The sequence below is a fragment of the Phoenix dactylifera genome, chromosome 8 (assembly GCF_009389715.1).
Source record: "Phoenix dactylifera cultivar Barhee BC4 chromosome 8, palm_55x_up_171113_PBpolish2nd_filt_p, whole genome shotgun sequence".
NCBI classification, from domain to species: domain Eukaryota; kingdom Viridiplantae; phylum Streptophyta; class Magnoliopsida; order Arecales; family Arecaceae; genus Phoenix; species Phoenix dactylifera.
In genome coordinates this window covers 3,973,278-3,992,288 of record NC_052399.1, presented here as the reverse complement: position 1 = coordinate 3,992,288, position 19,011 = coordinate 3,973,278, and the positions used below count along the sequence as shown (strand labels likewise).

At 41.5% G+C, this 19,011-nt stretch overlaps 4 protein-coding genes across 4 annotated transcripts; all 4 read right to left on the bottom strand.

Moving 5' to 3' along the window:
• Positions 1-380: 380 nt before the first annotated feature.
• Positions 381-1,868, bottom strand: LOC103708832 (UDP-glycosyltransferase 73C6-like). Its single transcript, XM_008793925.2, has one exon. The coding sequence runs from the start codon at positions 1,866-1,868 to the stop codon at positions 381-383; it is 1,488 nt and encodes a 495-aa protein (XP_008792147.2).
• Positions 1,869-7,141: 5,273 nt separating this feature from the next.
• On the bottom strand, positions 7,142-8,623 carry LOC103708833 (UDP-glycosyltransferase 73E1-like). Its single transcript, XM_008793926.3, has one exon. The coding sequence runs from the start codon at positions 8,621-8,623 to the stop codon at positions 7,142-7,144; it is 1,482 nt and encodes a 493-aa protein (XP_008792148.3).
• A 2,623-nt stretch (positions 8,624-11,246) lies between these two features.
• LOC103708834 (anthocyanidin 3-O-glucosyltransferase 4-like) lies at positions 11,247-12,384 on the bottom strand. Its single transcript, XM_008793927.2, has one exon. It carries the CDS (start codon positions 12,366-12,368, stop codon positions 11,247-11,249), a length of 1,122 nt encoding a protein of 373 aa, XP_008792149.2. The 5' UTR covers positions 12,369-12,384.
• Positions 12,385-16,034: 3,650 nt separating this feature from the next.
• On the bottom strand, positions 16,035-17,819 carry LOC103708804 (UDP-glycosyltransferase 73E1-like). Its single transcript, XM_008793894.4, has one exon. The coding sequence runs from the start codon at positions 17,688-17,690 to the stop codon at positions 16,182-16,184; it is 1,509 nt and encodes a 502-aa protein (XP_008792116.2). The 5' UTR covers positions 17,691-17,819; the 3' UTR covers positions 16,035-16,181.
• Positions 17,820-19,011: the final 1,192 nt, after the last annotated feature.

Here is a 19,011-nt window from a genome sequence, read left to right as displayed (position 1 = left end):
ATATAATAATGTTACTATTATAAAATATAACTTATGGTTATAATATATTATATTTGAATGTCATATCATATATTATATTATACTAATATATTAAAATATACAATAACATAATTATATATATTATATATAATATAATAAATAAATATTATATAATAAAAGATATGTTGAGAAATATAGATAAATCTTAGCAACTTACTTGAAAAAGTAGTCATGTGAAAAAACATGAATAATAAATTTCGGAGCGATTTTTCAATGCAAAAAAAGATATGGATAAATTATTTTTCCGTCTAACTGTTGGTTAAAACATACTTACACGGAAAAATACGGATTTTAAGATAAAATGTTTACCCTCCAAAGAAGGGCGCTTAACATACAAATCTCTAAACATTATGTTCCTCTTCCTCAGGATCATCGTTTCCATGCTCCAAGGCGTACTGAATCATTAGTGCTATGTTCTCAAAGGATGACCCTCCTTCCTCCATTGCTCTCACCGCTTTTCCAGCCAGCTCCTTGGCCCTCTTTCTTCTCTCTTCCCCCTCCTCCCCTTCATCCATCAACCTAGAGACTGCCTTCTGTATGTCATCCCTCTTCGCTGCCGGCGGACTGTCTTTCGGGACATAGTGGAAGGGCACTTTCACCCCGACTGCCACGCCAATGCCCAACACATCCACAAGCAACTTCTCGTTGAGGAATTGGTCCCCAAAGAAAGGCCATGTTATCATTGGCATGCCCGCGGACATGGCCTCCAAGATCGAGTTCCATCCGCAGTGTGTCATAAATCCTCCGATGGCAGGGTGCGACAGGATGACCACCTGCGGCGCCCACCCCGTAATTACAAGACCCCTGGTGCTTACCCTCTCCTCGAATCCCTCCGACAGCCATTTGTCCACCTCCGGCGTCCTCTCCACATCCTTGATCACCCAGATGAAGGGCTGGTTGGATGCCTCCAAACCGCACCCTATTTCAATGAGTTGGCAAGGGCGCGTCTGCGCAATGCTACCAAAGCTAACATAGAGCACGGACTTCGGCTTCCTCGACTCGAGCCAGTCCATAACTCGGTGGCGGTCAATAGCAGAGTTGTTCCCTCTCGCAGCCTTGTCGTCAAGGTCCTTGTTGTAGAGAGACAATGGCCCGATGGTCCAGACCTTCTTTCCTGTCACCTTCTTGTAGAGCTCGATATATGAATGCTCCAGATCATCAAAAGTGTTCATCACCACCCCGTCTGCCGTCGACTCCGCTTCTTGAATCCCCGATCGAATCTTTTCCCACCCTGGCACATTGAAGAAGCCTGGGGCAATGGCTTTCGTGACCTCAAATGGTTGTGGCATCTCAGGTACGAGGATGGGCTCGAAATCATCGGTTATGCGGTCGTAGATCCCGTGTTGCTGCATGAGAGCGAAGCACGTTAGGGAGAAGCAAGAGGGCCCGTGAAAGATGAGCCGTGGCATCCGAAGCTCGCGAGCGAGATCCGCCGTCCATGGGTTGCACATGTCGGTGATCATGCATGTTGGACGGGGCCGTTGTGCATGCAGGTACCGAGCCAGGGGTTCTCGGAGCAAGTGCATGGCTTCGAAAAATGTCCTTAAATAGTCCTCTGAAGGGAGGAGATCCATATTCTCGCAACCCTCCGGAAGCCCAGCTTCGGTGCAAGGAAATTGGAGCTCGACAAAGTCGATCGGAAGACCAGATTCCTCCACTCGGTTGACGATGGTCTTGATTCGTGCGGCGTTCACTGGGGTGGTGATGAGGCTGACACGGGTACCTCGTTCCGCGAGTAAGCGAGCCAAGTCGACCATGGGGATCATGTGCCCTTGGGCTATCAGAGGGACCAAAATGAAGTGAAGCTTGCGACTGCTTAGACCATTCATGGTACCTTGGTTGGCCATCGGAGGAACGGACGCAAGTCTCTAGCTAAAGCGCAGAGGTTTATTTGTGGACACTATCAAGGAATCAACGCCGACTGACATGCCATAGATGAGAAAAAGAGAGAGAGAGAGAGGGGCCAATGTTTATAAGCGGCAGCGTATCATGCATTAACGCCAGCAAATCTACTTTACTAATTACTGTGCCTATAAGATTTACTCCTATTCTAAAAAATAAAAAGCAAATCATAATATATAAGCCAATATATTATGATATATGGTACGGCTCACGTCGGCCATTCCTAAAATTTCATAAGACAACTCAGCCCACCGAATCAAACAAATCAATGACCAATTAGATCTACGATCAATTATAGCTTGGCACGATCTTTATTTGCCCAAAAAGAAATATCATAATTAACCAGCAGATAAGAAAAGCACTCAATTACAGTGCATTTGAAAAGAAATATCTTCGTTGCCCTGATCGGCGGATATAGAAAGAGATTAACTGCTCGTCGGCAAATCTTGAAAATCTAATTACATATATTCGCATCCTTTCCTCTATAAATACCAGGCATGCCCCCAAGTATAATGAAGAAAACTTCTATCGCCACATTTAAAACTTCTACCTCTCTTTATCTCTCCTATTTTCTTTCAAAACTCTGTTTGACTTAAGCATCGGAGAGTCTCTAGCTTGCTACATTCTAATGACCCTTTGATTAATTTCTGTGGTTGCATAACAGCTCTAGCGCTATGCTGCGCTTGACCAACTCCACTGAGTAGGGCAACTCATCTATCAGTCTGTCCACTTGTCAGGTTGGATTTTGAGCGGCAACATCATATATTTTTATGAAATAAATAATATTATACAAGAAAACAAATCATGGCATGTATTTCCTTATGATATTGTATAGCTGGCCAATTTTTGTAATTATGGCATATCTTTGCCATATCACTATAATTGTGGCTATTCATAATCTTATTAAAAACCATGCAATTAAAAATTTTGATTTTCTACGGTATGGTGATGATAAGGATCTACTCTCTCTTGATTGTTTAGAGATTAATGAGTAATCGTGAGATGGATGGTCTGTATCATCGTAGTGCTACTGTTTTTATGAGGCGTCGACTTCTTTCTTTATAAGCTTGTTCGTCCAAGATTTTGGGTTTCCTATTATTATCTACAAATAACTCATTGTTTATTATTTAACTAGATGGTTATACTCTCATTCTTCTTCTTTGTATTTATGGTATTATCATCACTGTTACCCTTGAGTCTTTGTATTGAGATTTTTTTTTCGTTAGTTATAAGTTGATGATATTTATTAAAAAGGGATATTTATGGTCTATATGTATACTTTGGAGTCTCCTCACAGGGCTTGGCCCGTAGCCAAAGTAGCATTGATGATTGGCTCAAATTTGAAGTCCAATGATGGTTCAAGATATGTCAAATCTATAAATCAATAGCTAATATAGATCTAGGAAGGGGGACTTCGGTTTTTGCAGTCATATTTTTTATTTTGTTTTATTTTATTTAATGAATTTGATGAACTTTTATCTTCTTTATAAGCATGACTTCTGTTTATATTCACTATAATATTTTGTCAATAATTTGATTGTAATTGAACTTATCTAGTGTCATGACTAATTTTATCCCAACACTGTTGATATATCTTTTTTTAACAAAATGATAATAGGGACTAATAAATGTCCAGCTAGGGTTTTCTCTTAACATGACATATCAATAACTTAACATGATATATCAATGACTTGGAAGCAATTATTCCCTTTGTGAGCTAGGTACCAGCTGGTTTAAAGCTGGGTTTCCCTTTACGTTTCAGTTAACATAACAGTGCCATGCATGTTTAAAGCTATTCCCTTCGTTCCACCCCATGCATGTTTGCATGGTAACCGGAATCGTCGTCACCCTTTGTGAGCTTCTTCGATTTTCAGAAGCTTTGCTATATTGTTTCCTTATCTCTTGGTGAGCACTCCCAGCAGCTTGGAGGAAGGAGTGTTCCCGCGCTTCTGACGTCCAATATTTGAACAGGTGAATCATTTGCCTGACCACCTCCATGTGCGAGTAAGCCTTGTATCTGAAAATTCTTCCATTTCTTTCCTTCTATATGCACCAGAATCCCACTGCGAGCAGAGCATCCATTGTAGTTCTCATTTCTTTAGACTTCAGAGTTTTTCGACATTTATGCTAGAGGTCAAAAAGATTGTTCTAGTGGCTCGAGCATCAACATTCTCTGTCCTGGCTATCAGACATTTGGTTTGGAGTTAATTAGCTTTTTTTTGTCGCATCTGTTTCACTCCTCCCTTGATAATGTAACTCATCTTTGCCCCTCATCTCTGTTGTAAATACGATTAATTTTCAAGGTGGCTCCTTTTGCCTCCCTTTATATCAAAAAAAAAATCAAGGAAAAAAAAAAAGGATGTTTGGGAGGGATTATGTCTGCATTCCTTCAAGAAGATGCTTCCAGAAGGCTCAAGCATAGTGGCAGTCCAACATCAGGTGGTCCACTGTCTCCTCATGATCTTCGCAGAGGGGGCAACAGTTACAAACTACAAAGCCCCGTCCAGCTAGGTTATTTGCGGTGAGTATTTTGTTGGTATAACATAGCCACTTGAAAGTTTTTATCTTTTCCGGAATGGCCAATTTCCATATAATCCCACCGAAGAATGACACGACACCTCCGTGAATCAGGAAGCTGTAGCAACCGTTGACCGAAAATCGTTTTGTAAGAGACCACTTCCATTCTCTTTTATCTTTCTCGGTCGTGAGTTGAACTTGCCTTAGTGTGTATGCATAGGTCTTGAAACTCATTTGTTGCCTCGAATCTCAATGGGGTCCTAAAGTTTGTGAGCCAATCGTCATGCTTGATGAAACTGGCAATGCCCTCAGCTTGGTTCCCCGATCAAAAATGATCTTAATTTATAAACAATGATACTCTATCTATTTATTCATTTTTATGCAATCTCAACCATAGCCAAGCAACTATAGCCAAATATTAAGCCACTTGCAGCCTACAACTCTTAAAAAAAAAAAAAAAAAGGTTGTGAGCTTTATAGCCTAGTAAGAATCTCATACTGCTACACGACCTACTCCATAAGTAATAAAAAAATAATCAATTAGCAATACAAGATAAAAATAATATCATATCAATACTCGAAAAGATCATAAAAATAATATACACATAAGTTCTCATTATCATATTTTCAAAGAAGCGCGCGCGTGTGTGTATATATATATATCAAATGTAACCAATTGTTCAACAATAATTTTTTATGTTATGTCATCTATTTCTTATTAAGTTGATTTTCAGATTTCATATCAATTATCTTCCGAATTTGGACTAACCAAGATCACAACCCAATCCAAGACTAAGCCTATGAACGCTTTCCCACGCATAAGCTCGTCGAGGTTATCCTATGCATATGCCCATGGACGCTATCCTACAATTAGCTCGTGGAGGCTATCCCATGCGTAAGCCTATGGACGCTATGCCACGCATAAGCTCGTCAATGCTATCCCATGCATAAGCACTTAGGGGCTATATATCCCATTACGAGCTTAGTCCAAACCATATCTTGTTCATTTGATTTACATATTTCTCTTATCAAATTAGTTTCCACTTACATAGTGCATTTGTCTCCAAATCAAATTATCTTATTCACATAATCATGTTTTCAATAAATGATACATATAATATTTATACAAGTATATTTGTACTGGAAATTATATAGAACATATTCTCACATGCCAAACCAAATCTATCGATGCAAATCCAGTGGTACAAACCAATAAACACACACACATATATGTATATATTTGGTGACCAAGTATAGAAATTGTTACCTCTATTGCAATCCAATGCAGCTACCATGGTACCAATCCACACCTAACATGTCCAATCAATTTAATATCAAAATAACATCAACTTATCTTTCATCAATCACTCACCATATTAATGAATCAATTATTCAGCAATTACCTAATTTAAGAGTTTTAATATTTGAATTATCCATATTTTCTATTCTCATTGAATTAAAAATTAAATAATGGGCCAGGGTCTTACCTCAATTTTGAACTAAAGTGTGAGATCTTGTCGGGCTTCTTCATGTCCGGATGACTGCAGCTCCATACAAAACCAGGGCTGACTATGAAAATAGTTTTGTATAGAAAGATACACGAGGCTAGATAGATGATAATGCCTATTACTTTTTTGATAATAGTGAGGGTAAAGAAAGGACAGAGTCGATTAAATAGCAGCATTCGACGATCCAGATCGATCTGCTCTAGCCAATCAAACCACTCAACTTATGAAATAATAATTAGACTATGGTACAAATAACATAATAGGAACTAAAGATGATAGAGTCTAGTGGTGCCCGATCGTACGAAATAGTTAAAATAGTATTTTCAAAATTATCAGATCAAGAAATAGGTATCAAACACAACAAGGGTAACATATTGGGTTGTTGATGGTTGGGGTCCAAAGATTGCTGACGAATTCCATAGTGAAGGCTAGCACGATGGGTGGTCGCAGCAACACTAGACCAGGACCTTCTATTGGGGTCAACTTGGGTCCATAAAGAGAACATCTGGGATCCTCCTACTGGGTCTATGGAACCATGTGAAGAGAGAGAAACAGAGGAAGAGAAAACAAGGAGAGAGTGAGAGAGCAAAGAGAAAGAGAGAGAGAGAGAGAGAGAGAGAGAGAGGAGAATGAAAGAATAGAGTGGCTCTCTTCTTCCCCAAAATAGGGGAGAGTCGATCTCTCCCTCTTCTTCTCAAAATAGGGTGACAACCATCAAGGTGGCTCAGCCTCGATGATTGGATACAAATATAGATACGGATAGTTAGTTGAAAAATCTTCTGCAAAAGAATATAGATATGGATACAAAGGTACATAAAAAATAAAGTTTAAGTTAAGTTTAATAAGAGAACCAATTATGTGATTAACTAAACCTAAACTTAAAAAAACCTATATTGATGCTTTTGGAGTAAACTCCTAAAATATGGTTGCATGGTGGGCTGTGATCGAAATGCGGACCCAAAGTTTGGGCGTCTTCTTGGTGGTGATCGAAATGCTTTTCCAGCTAGTTCAAAACATGCCCTTGTCAGTCTCATGGGGTTCTTTCGTATTAGAACTATTATTATCATTATTTGGCACCGAGCTCTTTTGTTGGACGCTTTTCGATTATGTGTCTACATGACCCAGTTTTGTTGGATTCCGGGACTAGATGAACCGTGAGATATATTCTCGATACATTTAAGGTTCCTTTTCTTGAGTATCGCTGTTTCCATGCTCCAAGGTGTACTGTATCAAGCGTGCTATGTTCTCCGTGGATGACCCTCCTCCTTCCATTGCCCTCACAGCCTTTCCAGCCAGCTCCTTGGCCCTCTTTCTTCTCTCGTCCCCTTCCTCCCCTTCGTCCATCAACCTAGAGACTGCCTTCTCTATGTCATCCCTGTTCGCTGCCGGTGGACTATCTTCCTTGAGATAGGGGAAGGGCACTTTAACCCCAATTGCCACGCCAATGCCCAACACATCCACAACCAGCTTCTCGTTGACGAATTGGTCCCCAAAATAAGGCCATGTTATCATTGGCACGCCCGCGGACACGGCCTCCATCAGCGAGTTCCATCCGCAGTGTGTCATAAATCCTCCGATGGCAGGGTGAGACAGGATGACCACCTGCGGCGCCCACCCCTTAATTACAAGACCCCTGGCGCTTACCCTCTCCTCGAATCCCTCCGACAACCATCTGTCCACCTCCGGCGTCCTCTCCGCATCCTTGATCACCCAGATGAAGGGCTGGTTGGATGCCTCCAAACCGCACCCTATTTCAATAAGTTGCCGAGGGTGCGTCCGCACAAGGCTACCGAAGCTAGCGTAGAGCACGGACTTGGGCTTCCTCGACTCGAGCCATCCCAGAACTCGGTGGTAGTCAATAGCAGACTTGTTGCCTCTGGCAGCCTTGCTGTCAAGATCCTTGTCGTACAGACACAATGGCCCGACAGCCCAGATCTTCTTTCCAGTCAGCTTCCTGTAAAGCTCGATATATGAAGGCTCCAGATCATCAAAAGTGTTCATCACCACCCCTTCCGCCGTCGACTCCGCTTCTAAAACCTCCGATCGAAGCTTTTCCCACCCTGGTGCAAGGAAGCAGCCTGGTAACTGGGCTTTCGTGAACTCGAATGGTTGTGGCAGCTCAGGTACGAGGATGGGCTCGAAATCATCGGTTATGCGGTCGTAGATCCCGTGTTGCTCCATGAGATGGGTACATAGAATGTAGAAGCAAGAGGGCCCGTGAAAGATGAGCCGTGGCATCTGAAGCTCGCGAGCGACATCCGCCGTCCATGGGCAGCACAAGTCGGCGATCATGCATGTTGGGCGGGGCCGCTGTGCTTGCAGGTACTGGGTCAAGGGTTCTCGGAGCAGGCGTGTGGCTTCGAACAAGGTCCTGGCATACTCTTTTGAAGGAAGGAGATCGATATTCTCGCAACCCTCCGGAAGACCAGCTTCGGCACAGGGAAATTGGAGCTCGACAAAGTGGATCGGAAGCCCGGATTCCTTCATTCGGTCGATGACGGCCTTGAGTCGTGCAGCGTTCACTGGGGTGGTGACGAGGCTGACACGGGCACCTCGTTCCGCAAGTGAACGAGCCGTGTCCACCATGGGGATTATGTGCCCTTGGGCTATCATAGGGATCAAGATGAAGTGAAGCTTGCGGCTTCTCAGACCATCCATGGTGCCTTGGTTGGTCATCGGAGGAACAGACGCAAGTCTCTAATGAAAAACGCGGAGGACGCAAGTCTCAAAGGAATCAACGCTCGCTGACAAGCCACAAACGGGGAAAAAAAGGGAGAAAGAGGAGCTAGTATTTATATGTGATAGCGTACCAATTACGCGTACTTATCCAAAACAATAAATCACAAGATGCATCTCCTTAGCCAAAAAAAAGAAAGCATGTAAGAAAATAATTCATGATATTTCCTCTCTTTTTTCAAAGAATCTTTTTGAAAGAATAAACAAAGGAATAAGAATAATTGAAGGAATAGTAGAATAAAATGCAATAATAATCTTCCCAATAGCTTGGATTGCCACGGACTGATAACAAATAGAAAAGGGATTTTTTCCAATCTTCTACCAAACCTTAGAATATTCGACGCATGCAACATAAAAGGAAAAAACTAATTTTCTATTTGTATTAAAAAAAACTAATTCTTCCTACAATTGAATTTCTTAGGTTCATCCATGGAGTTCTATATTAATAGAATTTTTTTTCCTTTTATACTTTTGTGCATGGGAATGATTGAATTTTTTCTTTTATGTTCTTGAATTTCGTCTTTAGTGCATGCATTCGATTTTTTTTTTTTTTTTTTGAGTGAAACCTTTTATAGGAATTACTAAGAAGAACTAATTTTGCTTTTAAGTGCTTCTTTTAGAAACCCTTATTCATGCGGGCAATATAAATGGAAAATTTTGATTTTCTTTATATTCAAAAACTAATTTTTCTTATGATTGAATTTGTTATGGGTTTGTGTGGATTATGATATTAATAGAAATTTTTTCTTTTATGTTTTGATCGATTGAATTTTTCTTGCTTGCAAGCAATTGCTTGGTTATATTGATGGTTCCATCCAACCAAATTTATTTTGGATGCAGAAAAGCATCCCACTAGCACAATCAATCCCAAATGCACGGCCTGATTTACACTAGATTGTCATATTCTAAGTTCGATCTATGTTACTCTCATAGAAACTTTGCTCACCCGTGTGCTTGGAGAAACAACTTCTTGTGAAGCATGACAATGCCTTGAAAGGCTTCACACCATATAGTCTCACACCCAGGTAATGAACCTTCAGCATACTCTGTTGGAGTTTTAACTTGAAAAAAAATAAAAAAATAATTTTTATAACAACTTTATCTCCTAAATTTTAGATGGTTTAAAAGTTTTAAGACTCTTATCTTTTTTTTCGGACGCTTCTTTTAAAAGAGTTGTGACTTTTCTAAAAAGAACGTTGCTTCTAGTTTCCGTAAGTATGTGATATTTCTGAAATATTACATCTTCGGAAATGCTGCACCGTTTCGGTCATTGGAAAGAGTTTTTAAATAGGTTGTGGGTCCAGTATTTTGGATAACTCAATCCATATTACTTCTATCCTTCTTGAGATGCAATAGAGGATTCCTCTTTCCTTTTTCTTTTTCTCTTTTTTCAAAAAAAATTCAAGTTTTTTTTCATCTTGGCAACTGAAGGAGTTGAACGGGTCAAGCCTCCCCAGCAATCATGCTCATTAGGGAAGGATCAAGCTGAGTTGGGTTGTTGTACTTTGAGGACGAGATTGCCGCAAACCTGCACGTAGGGGGTGAATCACGTTCTTAGGGCAGTGTATATCACACGCCTCGATCCAGAGAAGCTTTTTTCAATCTTCGGATTTTTTTAGTAGATTATTTCTTTATAATAGTTCTATAAAATAAAGCTATAACAATATCTAGGCAAAATATTTCCAACATAATCTTCATAACATTTGCAAGGATGACTTAAGCATAACTGACTACTTAAACGGGATGAAGGCTACAACTGATGCACATGAAGCTATCAGTCAACCCGTTTCAAAGCTTGATTTATGTTCACTTATTCTTCCAGGCTTGGGGTAAAAGTATGGTCCGGCTGTCACCTACCATCTCTAATAGGGATACACCCATCATTTTGACGAACCTTTTTGGGGAGCTTCTCTTTTTGGAACTCAGGTTGCAATCTTACGCTAAGATCGATCTACATTCAACAACATCCCTGCACGACATAAACTTTCTAGTTCTTTGTCAAATTAATCATGGCAATGCTCATGGAGGTTCCAAAAAAGTCAACGTTAATCTTAAAAAGAACAATCAACATAATTAACCCTGATCATTTAATAACAATCAGCAAATTTCATCAAGGGCGATGCTCAGGGTTCTGATCAATTTTCTCATCAAAATATGGTTGTCTATCAAATTTGCAACAGGGCAAATCACACAGCCCATGGTTGCCTTCACTGGTTGAATGTCATTTGAGGGAAAACAACCCCTTCAAAAGCTCCAGGTTATTGCTGCTAACTAAGGATAGTGGCAAGCTCCCATCTTGGCACGTGCAGTACTCGGCACTCACAGAGTAGCAACCTTTTTTCTGAACATATATGCATACATACATACACATATATTTATGTGTGTGTGTGTATATATATATAGTACGTTCCTGCATATATGTGTACATATACGCATATACACACACACACAGCAGTACCAAAATGAAGACCGGGTTATGTTATACTAAATAAATAACCATAACATATATTCGATACGCCAAAGGGTTGCCCTTTAGCGAACAAATTCAAATATTGTGTTTTTTATCTTCAGAATCGTTGTTTCCATGCTCGAGGACGTACTGAAACAAGCGTGCTATGTTCTCCGTGGATGACCCTCCATCTTCCACTGCCCTCACAGCCTTTCCAGCCAGCTCCTTGGCCATCTTTCTTCTCTCTTCACCCTCCTCCCCTTTGTCCATCAACCTAGAGACTGCTTTCCCTATGTCATCCCTCTTCACTGCCGGTGGACCATCGTCACTGAAATAGAAGATGGGCACTTTCACCCCAATTGCCACGCCAATGCCCAACACATTCACAACCAGCTTCTCGTTGATAAATTGGTCTGCAAAATAAGGCCATGTTATCATTGGCACGCCCGCGGACACGGCCTCCAGCACCGAGTTCCATCCACAGTGCGTCATAAATCCTCCTATAGCAGGGTGAGACAAGATGACCACCTGCGGCGCCCACCCCTTAATTACAAGACCCCTGGTGCTTACCCTCTCCTCGAATCCCTCCGACAACCATTTGTCCACCTCCGGCGTCCTCTCCACATCCTTGATCACCCAGATGAAGGGCTGGTTGGATTCCTCCAAACCGCACCCCATTTCAATGAGTTGGGAACGGCGCGTCCGCGCAATGCTACCAAAGTTAACGTAGAGTACGGACTTTGGCTCCCTCGAGTCGAGCCAACTTTGAACTCGGTGGTGGTCGATAGAAGACTTGTTCCCTCTCGCAGCCTTGTCGTCAAGATCCTTGTTGCAGAGAGATAATGGCCCGATAGTGCAGACATTCTTTCCCGTCACCTTCCTGTAAAGCTCAATAAATGAATGCTCCAGATCATCAAAAGTGTTCATCACCACCCCATCCGCCGTCGACTCTGCTTCGAAAACCTCCGATCGAAGCTTTTCCCACCCTGGCATATTGAAGAATCCTGGTGCCTGGGCTTTGGTGACCTCGACAGGTTGCGGCATCCCAGGTACGAGGATGGGCTCGAAATCATCGGTTATGCGGTCGTAGATCCCGTGTTGTAACATGAGAATGAAGCATAGAAGGACGAAGCAAGAAGGCCCGTGAAAGATGAACCGTGGCATCCGGAACTCACGAGCGACATCTGCCGTCCATGGGTTGCACGAGTCGGTGATCATGCACGCGGGACGGGGCCATTGCGCTTGCACGTACCGGGCCAGGGGTTCTCTAAGCCGGCTTGTGGCTTCCAAAAATGTCTTTAAATAGTCGTTTGAAGGGAGGAGATCCATATTCTCGCAACCCTCCGGAAGACCAGCTTCGGTGCAAGGAAATTGGAGCTCGACAAAGTCGATCGGAAGCCCAGATTCCTTCGCTCGGTCGATGATGTCCTTGATTCGTGCAGCGTTCACTGGGGTGGTGATGAGGCTGACCCGGGCACCTTGTTCCGCAAGTAAACGAGCCATGTCGACCATGGGGATCATGTGCCCTTGGGCTATCAGTGGGACCAGGATGAAGTGAGGCTTGTCATTCATGGTAGCTTGGTTGGTCATCCTAAATGGAGGAACTGACGCAAATCTCTTACGAAAGCTTGGTTGGTCAAGCTACAGATGAGAAAAAAAAGGGAGAGAAAAGCCAGTATTTATATGTGAGAGCGCATCATCCTTGCCAGCAAATCTGCTTTACCAATTATACATACTGAATCCATGAGCTTTACTCCTATTCCAAAGGAAATAAATAGCAGCGTAGAAGAACATAAATTAGGAGATCCATCTCCTTATGGTTAAGAAAACAAGAAATAGCATCCAAAGAAACTAATCATGACATATTTCTTCTTTATGAAGAATAAAAGAAATAATGGCACACAATGAAACAGGTCACGGTATATATCTCTTTATGACGAAGGAAATGAATAATAGCACGCAAAATGCAATACAATTGCAGGAAGAAAGAGATGCTCCAATTTTTTTTTGGTCTCCTACTAAACATATAATATTTATGTGTGGGTAACATAAAAGTAAAAAAACTAATTTTTTACGTTCAAAAACTAATTCTTCCCACCATTAAATTTCTTCTATGCATGCACGGATTTCCATATTAATAAAAAAATTCCTTTTATGTTTTTGTGCATGGAAATAATTGATTTTTTTTCTTTTATGTTCTTAAATTTTATTTTAGGTACGTGCATTACAATTTCTTTTCGGTGGAACCTTTTTGTGCATACAAATTACTAGAAAATTAATTTTCTTTTTATGTGATTCTTTTGTGCGTATGAATTCGCTTTATGTTAGGAAAACTAGTTTTTCGACAATTGAATTTCCTGTAGTGTGGATTTCTATATTAATGGAAATTTTCTTTTTTTATTTTTGTGCATGGGAATGATTTAATTTTTCCTTTTATGTTCTATTTTCTCTGCGTTATACGTGCCTTTCTTTTTATGTGCCCGGGATGCAAAATTTCATAAATTCCTTTTTAACACGACTTCCAAAAATATCGACATTCTTTAGAAAATATCATGAACAGATTATCTGTTCCTTTTTTTGGCATAGAATTTTTGGAACAAATAAAGAAAGGAATAATAGATAATAGAAGGAATAATAGAATAATAGCTTCGATTGCTACGATCTAACACACAGGAAGAAAGAGATGGGATATTTTTTCGATCTCCTACTAAATCTTATAATAGTCATATATATGAGTGACATAAAAGTAAAAAAAACTTTCTTTTTATGTTAAAAAAACAAGTTTTTCATAGGGTTGAATTTCTTATGTGCGTGATTTTTCTTTTATGTTTTTATGCATGGGAAAGATTGAATATATGCTTTTATGGTTTTGAACGATTTTTTTTTTTGAGTAGATTTGCGAATACAAAATTAATTAAAAAAAACTAATTTTCCTTTTGTGTGTCATTTTTTTGTGTATTTGAGTCAAAAAAAAAACCTTATTCATGTGGGCAATATAAGAGGAAAAAGTTAATTTTTCTTTAATGTTAAAAAACTAATTGTTTTCTAGTTACCATTGATATTCATATATACGTGTGCGTGGATTTCTACGTTAATAGAAAATGTTTTCCTTTATGTATGCTTTTGTGCATGGAAACGATTGAATATTTCCTTTTATATTCTATTTTCCTTGCATTGTGCATGGGATGCAAAATTCCAAAATGACTTTTGAAAATAACTTCCAAAGATATCAATTTCTTCTATGAATTTCTTTCTAATTTTTCTGAATTTTAGATTTTACATTTTATGTTCTATTTTTCCTGTGCTGGGTGTGTGCGTGCGTGTGTGTTTTTTTTTTTTTTGGTGAGATTGGGATTGAAAATTTCAAAAATCACGTCTTAACACGACTTCCATGTCTAACACATTCATCACTTTTGACTAACTTTTTGGACAGCTTCTCTCTTTTGAACTCATGCTGCAATCTTATGCTAAAAGCCTAAAACCTACCCTCAACAACATCCCTTACAGTCTTTGTTGCCCGACAAAATCTTTCTGATTCTTTGTAAGATTGTGGCAATACTCGTGGAGGTTTTAATCAAAATCAATGTTATATTTCAAAGAACAATCAATCCTGATTGTTTAATAACAGTCCTTAAATTCCACACCTTTTCCAGGTAGCCCAAAAGATGCTCTTAGAACTATTACTGTCATTATAGGTAGAACAACTTGGCAACAAACTCTACCGATGGACCTCTGTTCGAGAAACTATTGGCTACACTGCATGCACCATGCCTACAGTCGATTATGACTGCTGGATTTTTTTATGATGTGTCGAGATGAGTGCTTAATGAATGAAGTCTATAAAAACCAGCTGTCATAATTAGCTACATACACAGTACAAACAATAATTTCTCATCTACATGACCTAGTTTTATAGGGTGACAAGACGAGGCCAGACTAGGGGTGCAAATGGGTTGAGTCGGGTCGGGTCGAATCCGAGTCGGTTTCGGAGTCGGGTCGAGTTCGGGTCCAAATTGGGTCCAATTTTTTTTGTGCTTTTGGGAAAAAATTTGGGCAAATCTAATTTGGTCATATCATAATTATGAGTTGCTGGGTGACCCATGACTTGAAAGACTTGCAATTGACCTCCAGTCAGAACAAATGACCCCTGACTAAGTCGGTCTACAAGCCAAATTTCATATCACACTATTTTTTGTCCATATGAATGATTGGACGGAACTTGGTGTCTCCCGGCTCCCCCCTCACGAGGACAAAAAAAATCCCAGACCTTCTTCCAAAATCCAATTCCATTGCAGAAACTGGCACATGACCCATATTCAGTTCGGTGTTCCCTCACTTCCTCCCTGCAAAAGTTTAAAAAAAACAGAAACCGAAAAACAGAAGGAAAAAAAGAAAAAAAAAGCCTGATACCAAGACACCAAAGGTATCAACAGTGTAATAGACCGAGAGAGAATTCTCACGGACCAATAGTGCCACGACCCACATGAAAAAAAGAAAAATAAAACTGTCTTTAACTTTTTCCCTCTCTTTCTTTCTCTCTTCGGATCTATTCAGGTCGGGTCGGATTGTACCCAAACTTGACCCAGAAAATGAATCGGATCCAATTTTAGGACCCGATCCGGACCTGCGGATCCTAAAATTCGGGTCGGGTCGGATCTATACGGGTCTATGCGGGTCGGGTCTCGGATCGACCCAACCCATTTGCAGCCTTAGGCCAGACGTGAGACTTCTCTGATTTGTTTGATTGTTTTAGGAAAACTGTTGCTTGCTTTTAGCTCCATAGTTTGATGATGACTGATCCGTCCTCTTAAAAGATTTCGATAGGTTCTGATGTACGCATCAATCCGACTTAAAACTGATATCAATCCAGCTGAGAAATTAGAATGATCAGCGCAGAAATAAAAATTTAATTACAATGAGGAAATGGTCAAAGTGCAAGCTATGATCTGTTCAAGACCAGGTCTGGTTGTGCAAAATAAATTACTATTACATATTTTCGATACATTCAACGTTCCCCTTGGACGAACAAATCTACGCACTGTGTTCCTCTTCTTGATCAGAATCGTCGTTTCCATGTTTCAAGGCATACTGAATCAGGCATGCTATGTTCTCTAGGGACGACCCTCCTCCTTCCATTGCGCTCACAGCCTTTTCAGCCAGCCTCCTGGCCCTCTTTCTTCTATCTTCCCCCTCCTCCCCCTTGTCCATAAGCCTAGAGACTGCCTTCTCTATGTCGTCCCTCTTCGCTGCCGGCGGACTATCTTCATTGATATAGTAGATGGGAACTTTCACCCCAATTGCCACGCCAACGCCCAGCACATCCACAACCAGCTTCTCGTTGACGAATTGGTCCGCAAAACAAGGCCATGTCATCATTGGCACGCCCGCGGACACGGCCTCCAGTATCGAGTTCCATCCGCAGTGTGTCATAAATCCTCCGATGGCAGGGTGAGACAGGATGACCACCTGCGGCGCCCACCCCTTAATTACAAGACCCCTGGTGCTTACCCTCTCCTCGAATCCCTCCGACAGCCATTTGTCCACCTCCGGGGTCCTCTCGACGTCCTTGATCACCCAGATGAAGGGCTGGTTGGATGCCTCCAAACCGTACCCCACTTCAAAGAGCTCCCAAGGGCGCATCCGCACAAGGCTGCCAAAGCTAGCGTAGAGCACGGACTTGGGCTTCCTCGAATCGAGCCAACATAGAACTCGGTGGTGGTCGATAACAGGCTTGTTCCCTCTGGCAGCCTTGTTGTCAAGATCCTTATTGTAGAGACACAAGGGCCCGATGGTCCATACCTCCTTTCCTGTAACCTTCTTGTAGAGCTCGATATATGAATGCTCCATATCATCAAAAGTGTTCATCACCACCCCGTCCGCCGTCGACTCCGCTTCTAAAACCTCAGATCGAAGCTTTTCCCACCCTTTTGACCCGAAGAAGCCCGGTAACTGGGCTTTGGTGACCTCGACAGGTTGCGGCAGCTCAGGTAGGAGAACGGGCTCGAAATCATCGGTTATGCGGTCGTAGATCCCGTGCTGCTGCATGAGATGGGCGCATAGAATGAAGAAGCAAGAGGGCCCATGAAAGATGAGCCGTGGCATCCCCAGCTCTCGAGCGACATCCGCCGTCCATGGGTTGCACATGTCGGCGATCATGCATGTTGGACGAGGCCGTTGTGCTCGCAGGTACCGGGCTAGAGGTTCTCGGAGCCGGGGGATGGCATCGAAAATTGTTCTGAAGTAGTCGTTTGAAGGGAGGAGATCCACATTCTCGCAACCATCCGGTAGGCCAGCTTCGGCACAAGGGAACTGGAGCTCGGCAAAATGTATCGGGAGACCGGATTCCTTCACTCGGTCGACGATGGCCTTGATTCGTGCGGCGTTCACTGGGGTGGTGATGAAGCTGACCCGGGCACCTTGTTCCGCGAGTAAACGAGCCAAGTCGACCATGGGGATCATGTGCCCTTGGGCTATCAGTGGGACCAAGATGAAGTGAGGCTTGCGACTGCTGAGACCATTCATGGAAGCTTGGTTGGTCATCCTACATGGAGGAACGGATGCGAGTCTCCAAAGAAAGCGCAGAGGTGTAGCTGTGGAAGCTATCAAGGAAGCGACTCTGAAGGAGAAGCCACAGATTAGAAAGCAGCGGAAGAGGAGCCAGCATTTATCTGGAACCTTGGATTCCTTGCAGTTGGTATTATTTATTATTTTTGGTATTGCTCGAAAGTAAAATTGACCGGGAAATCCCATGAATTGTGGGCCAGGCTTCTAGATCAAGCCTCAACTCATGACGTGAGCCCCTACATGAGCTAACTTGTTTTGAAGCTGAATCTGGTGGCGGTGATCTCCCCCTGAAAAAAAAAAGAATATGGCAGTGGTGATTGGCAAACAATCGTGGCGACAGACAAATCCTACATCTTACATGGCTCCCAATAATTTTATTTTAAAAAAAAATTATAAAGCTGCGGCCTACTTACTGGAAACGAGTCGAAGTATCTATTTTCGTATCGGATTGGATTTAGATACTATTTTTTTTGGTCCAATCGAATTCGAATACGAATTCAAATAGTCAATTTAAAAATTATCTGAATAAGAATACGGATGGCGATACTTTTTTTTTTTAAATTCGAATCTGGATCCGAATATCCGCATAACAAAAATAAGTGAAAAAAATAGATTAAGTTAAATGAGGGAACTAAATAGATGATTAACCAAATCTAAACTAAATGAATATAGATATCAGGCGACCATCACTTAAGACAGTAATTCAAATATAGAAATATTAATATCCAATCCATTCTTCGGGTTGGCTACTGTAATGCGGGACCACTTGTATCGCCTGGCGCAGTTCTTACGTTGCTCCGCGAGGTCACGACACCAGCAGAGAGAGGGGGACAGGAAATGCGTGCACGGGCGCTGCTCCTTTTTGGCTGCACCATTGTTCGTGATGGAAAAAGCTACAAATCACCCGTTGCTGACCACCGTTCGGTTCTTTGGGAAATACGGAAACGGGTGAGGAGCTGAGCTTAGGGCCGGTGGGCAAGCACATCTAACATCACCAATCCCATCGTATACGGCTTCAAGCCAAAATTCTTGTCCCTCATATCTTGAAGTGAGCAATGGCCACCAATAGCAACTATTATTTATTTATTTATTAATATATATTTTAAAAAAATAATGTCAATGTTTTAAATCTTGGGGTTTCAAAAAACTATTCCTTGGATAATAAGATACCAACTATGTTTTAAAACAGGACGGAGCAACTTTTGCTATCAGAGACCATGGTGCTAGGTTGATTGCGGCAGTGGGGTGTCGTTCCTTTGAGGTCTCGGCTTTTGAAAAGGAGCTCAGGATAGCATGG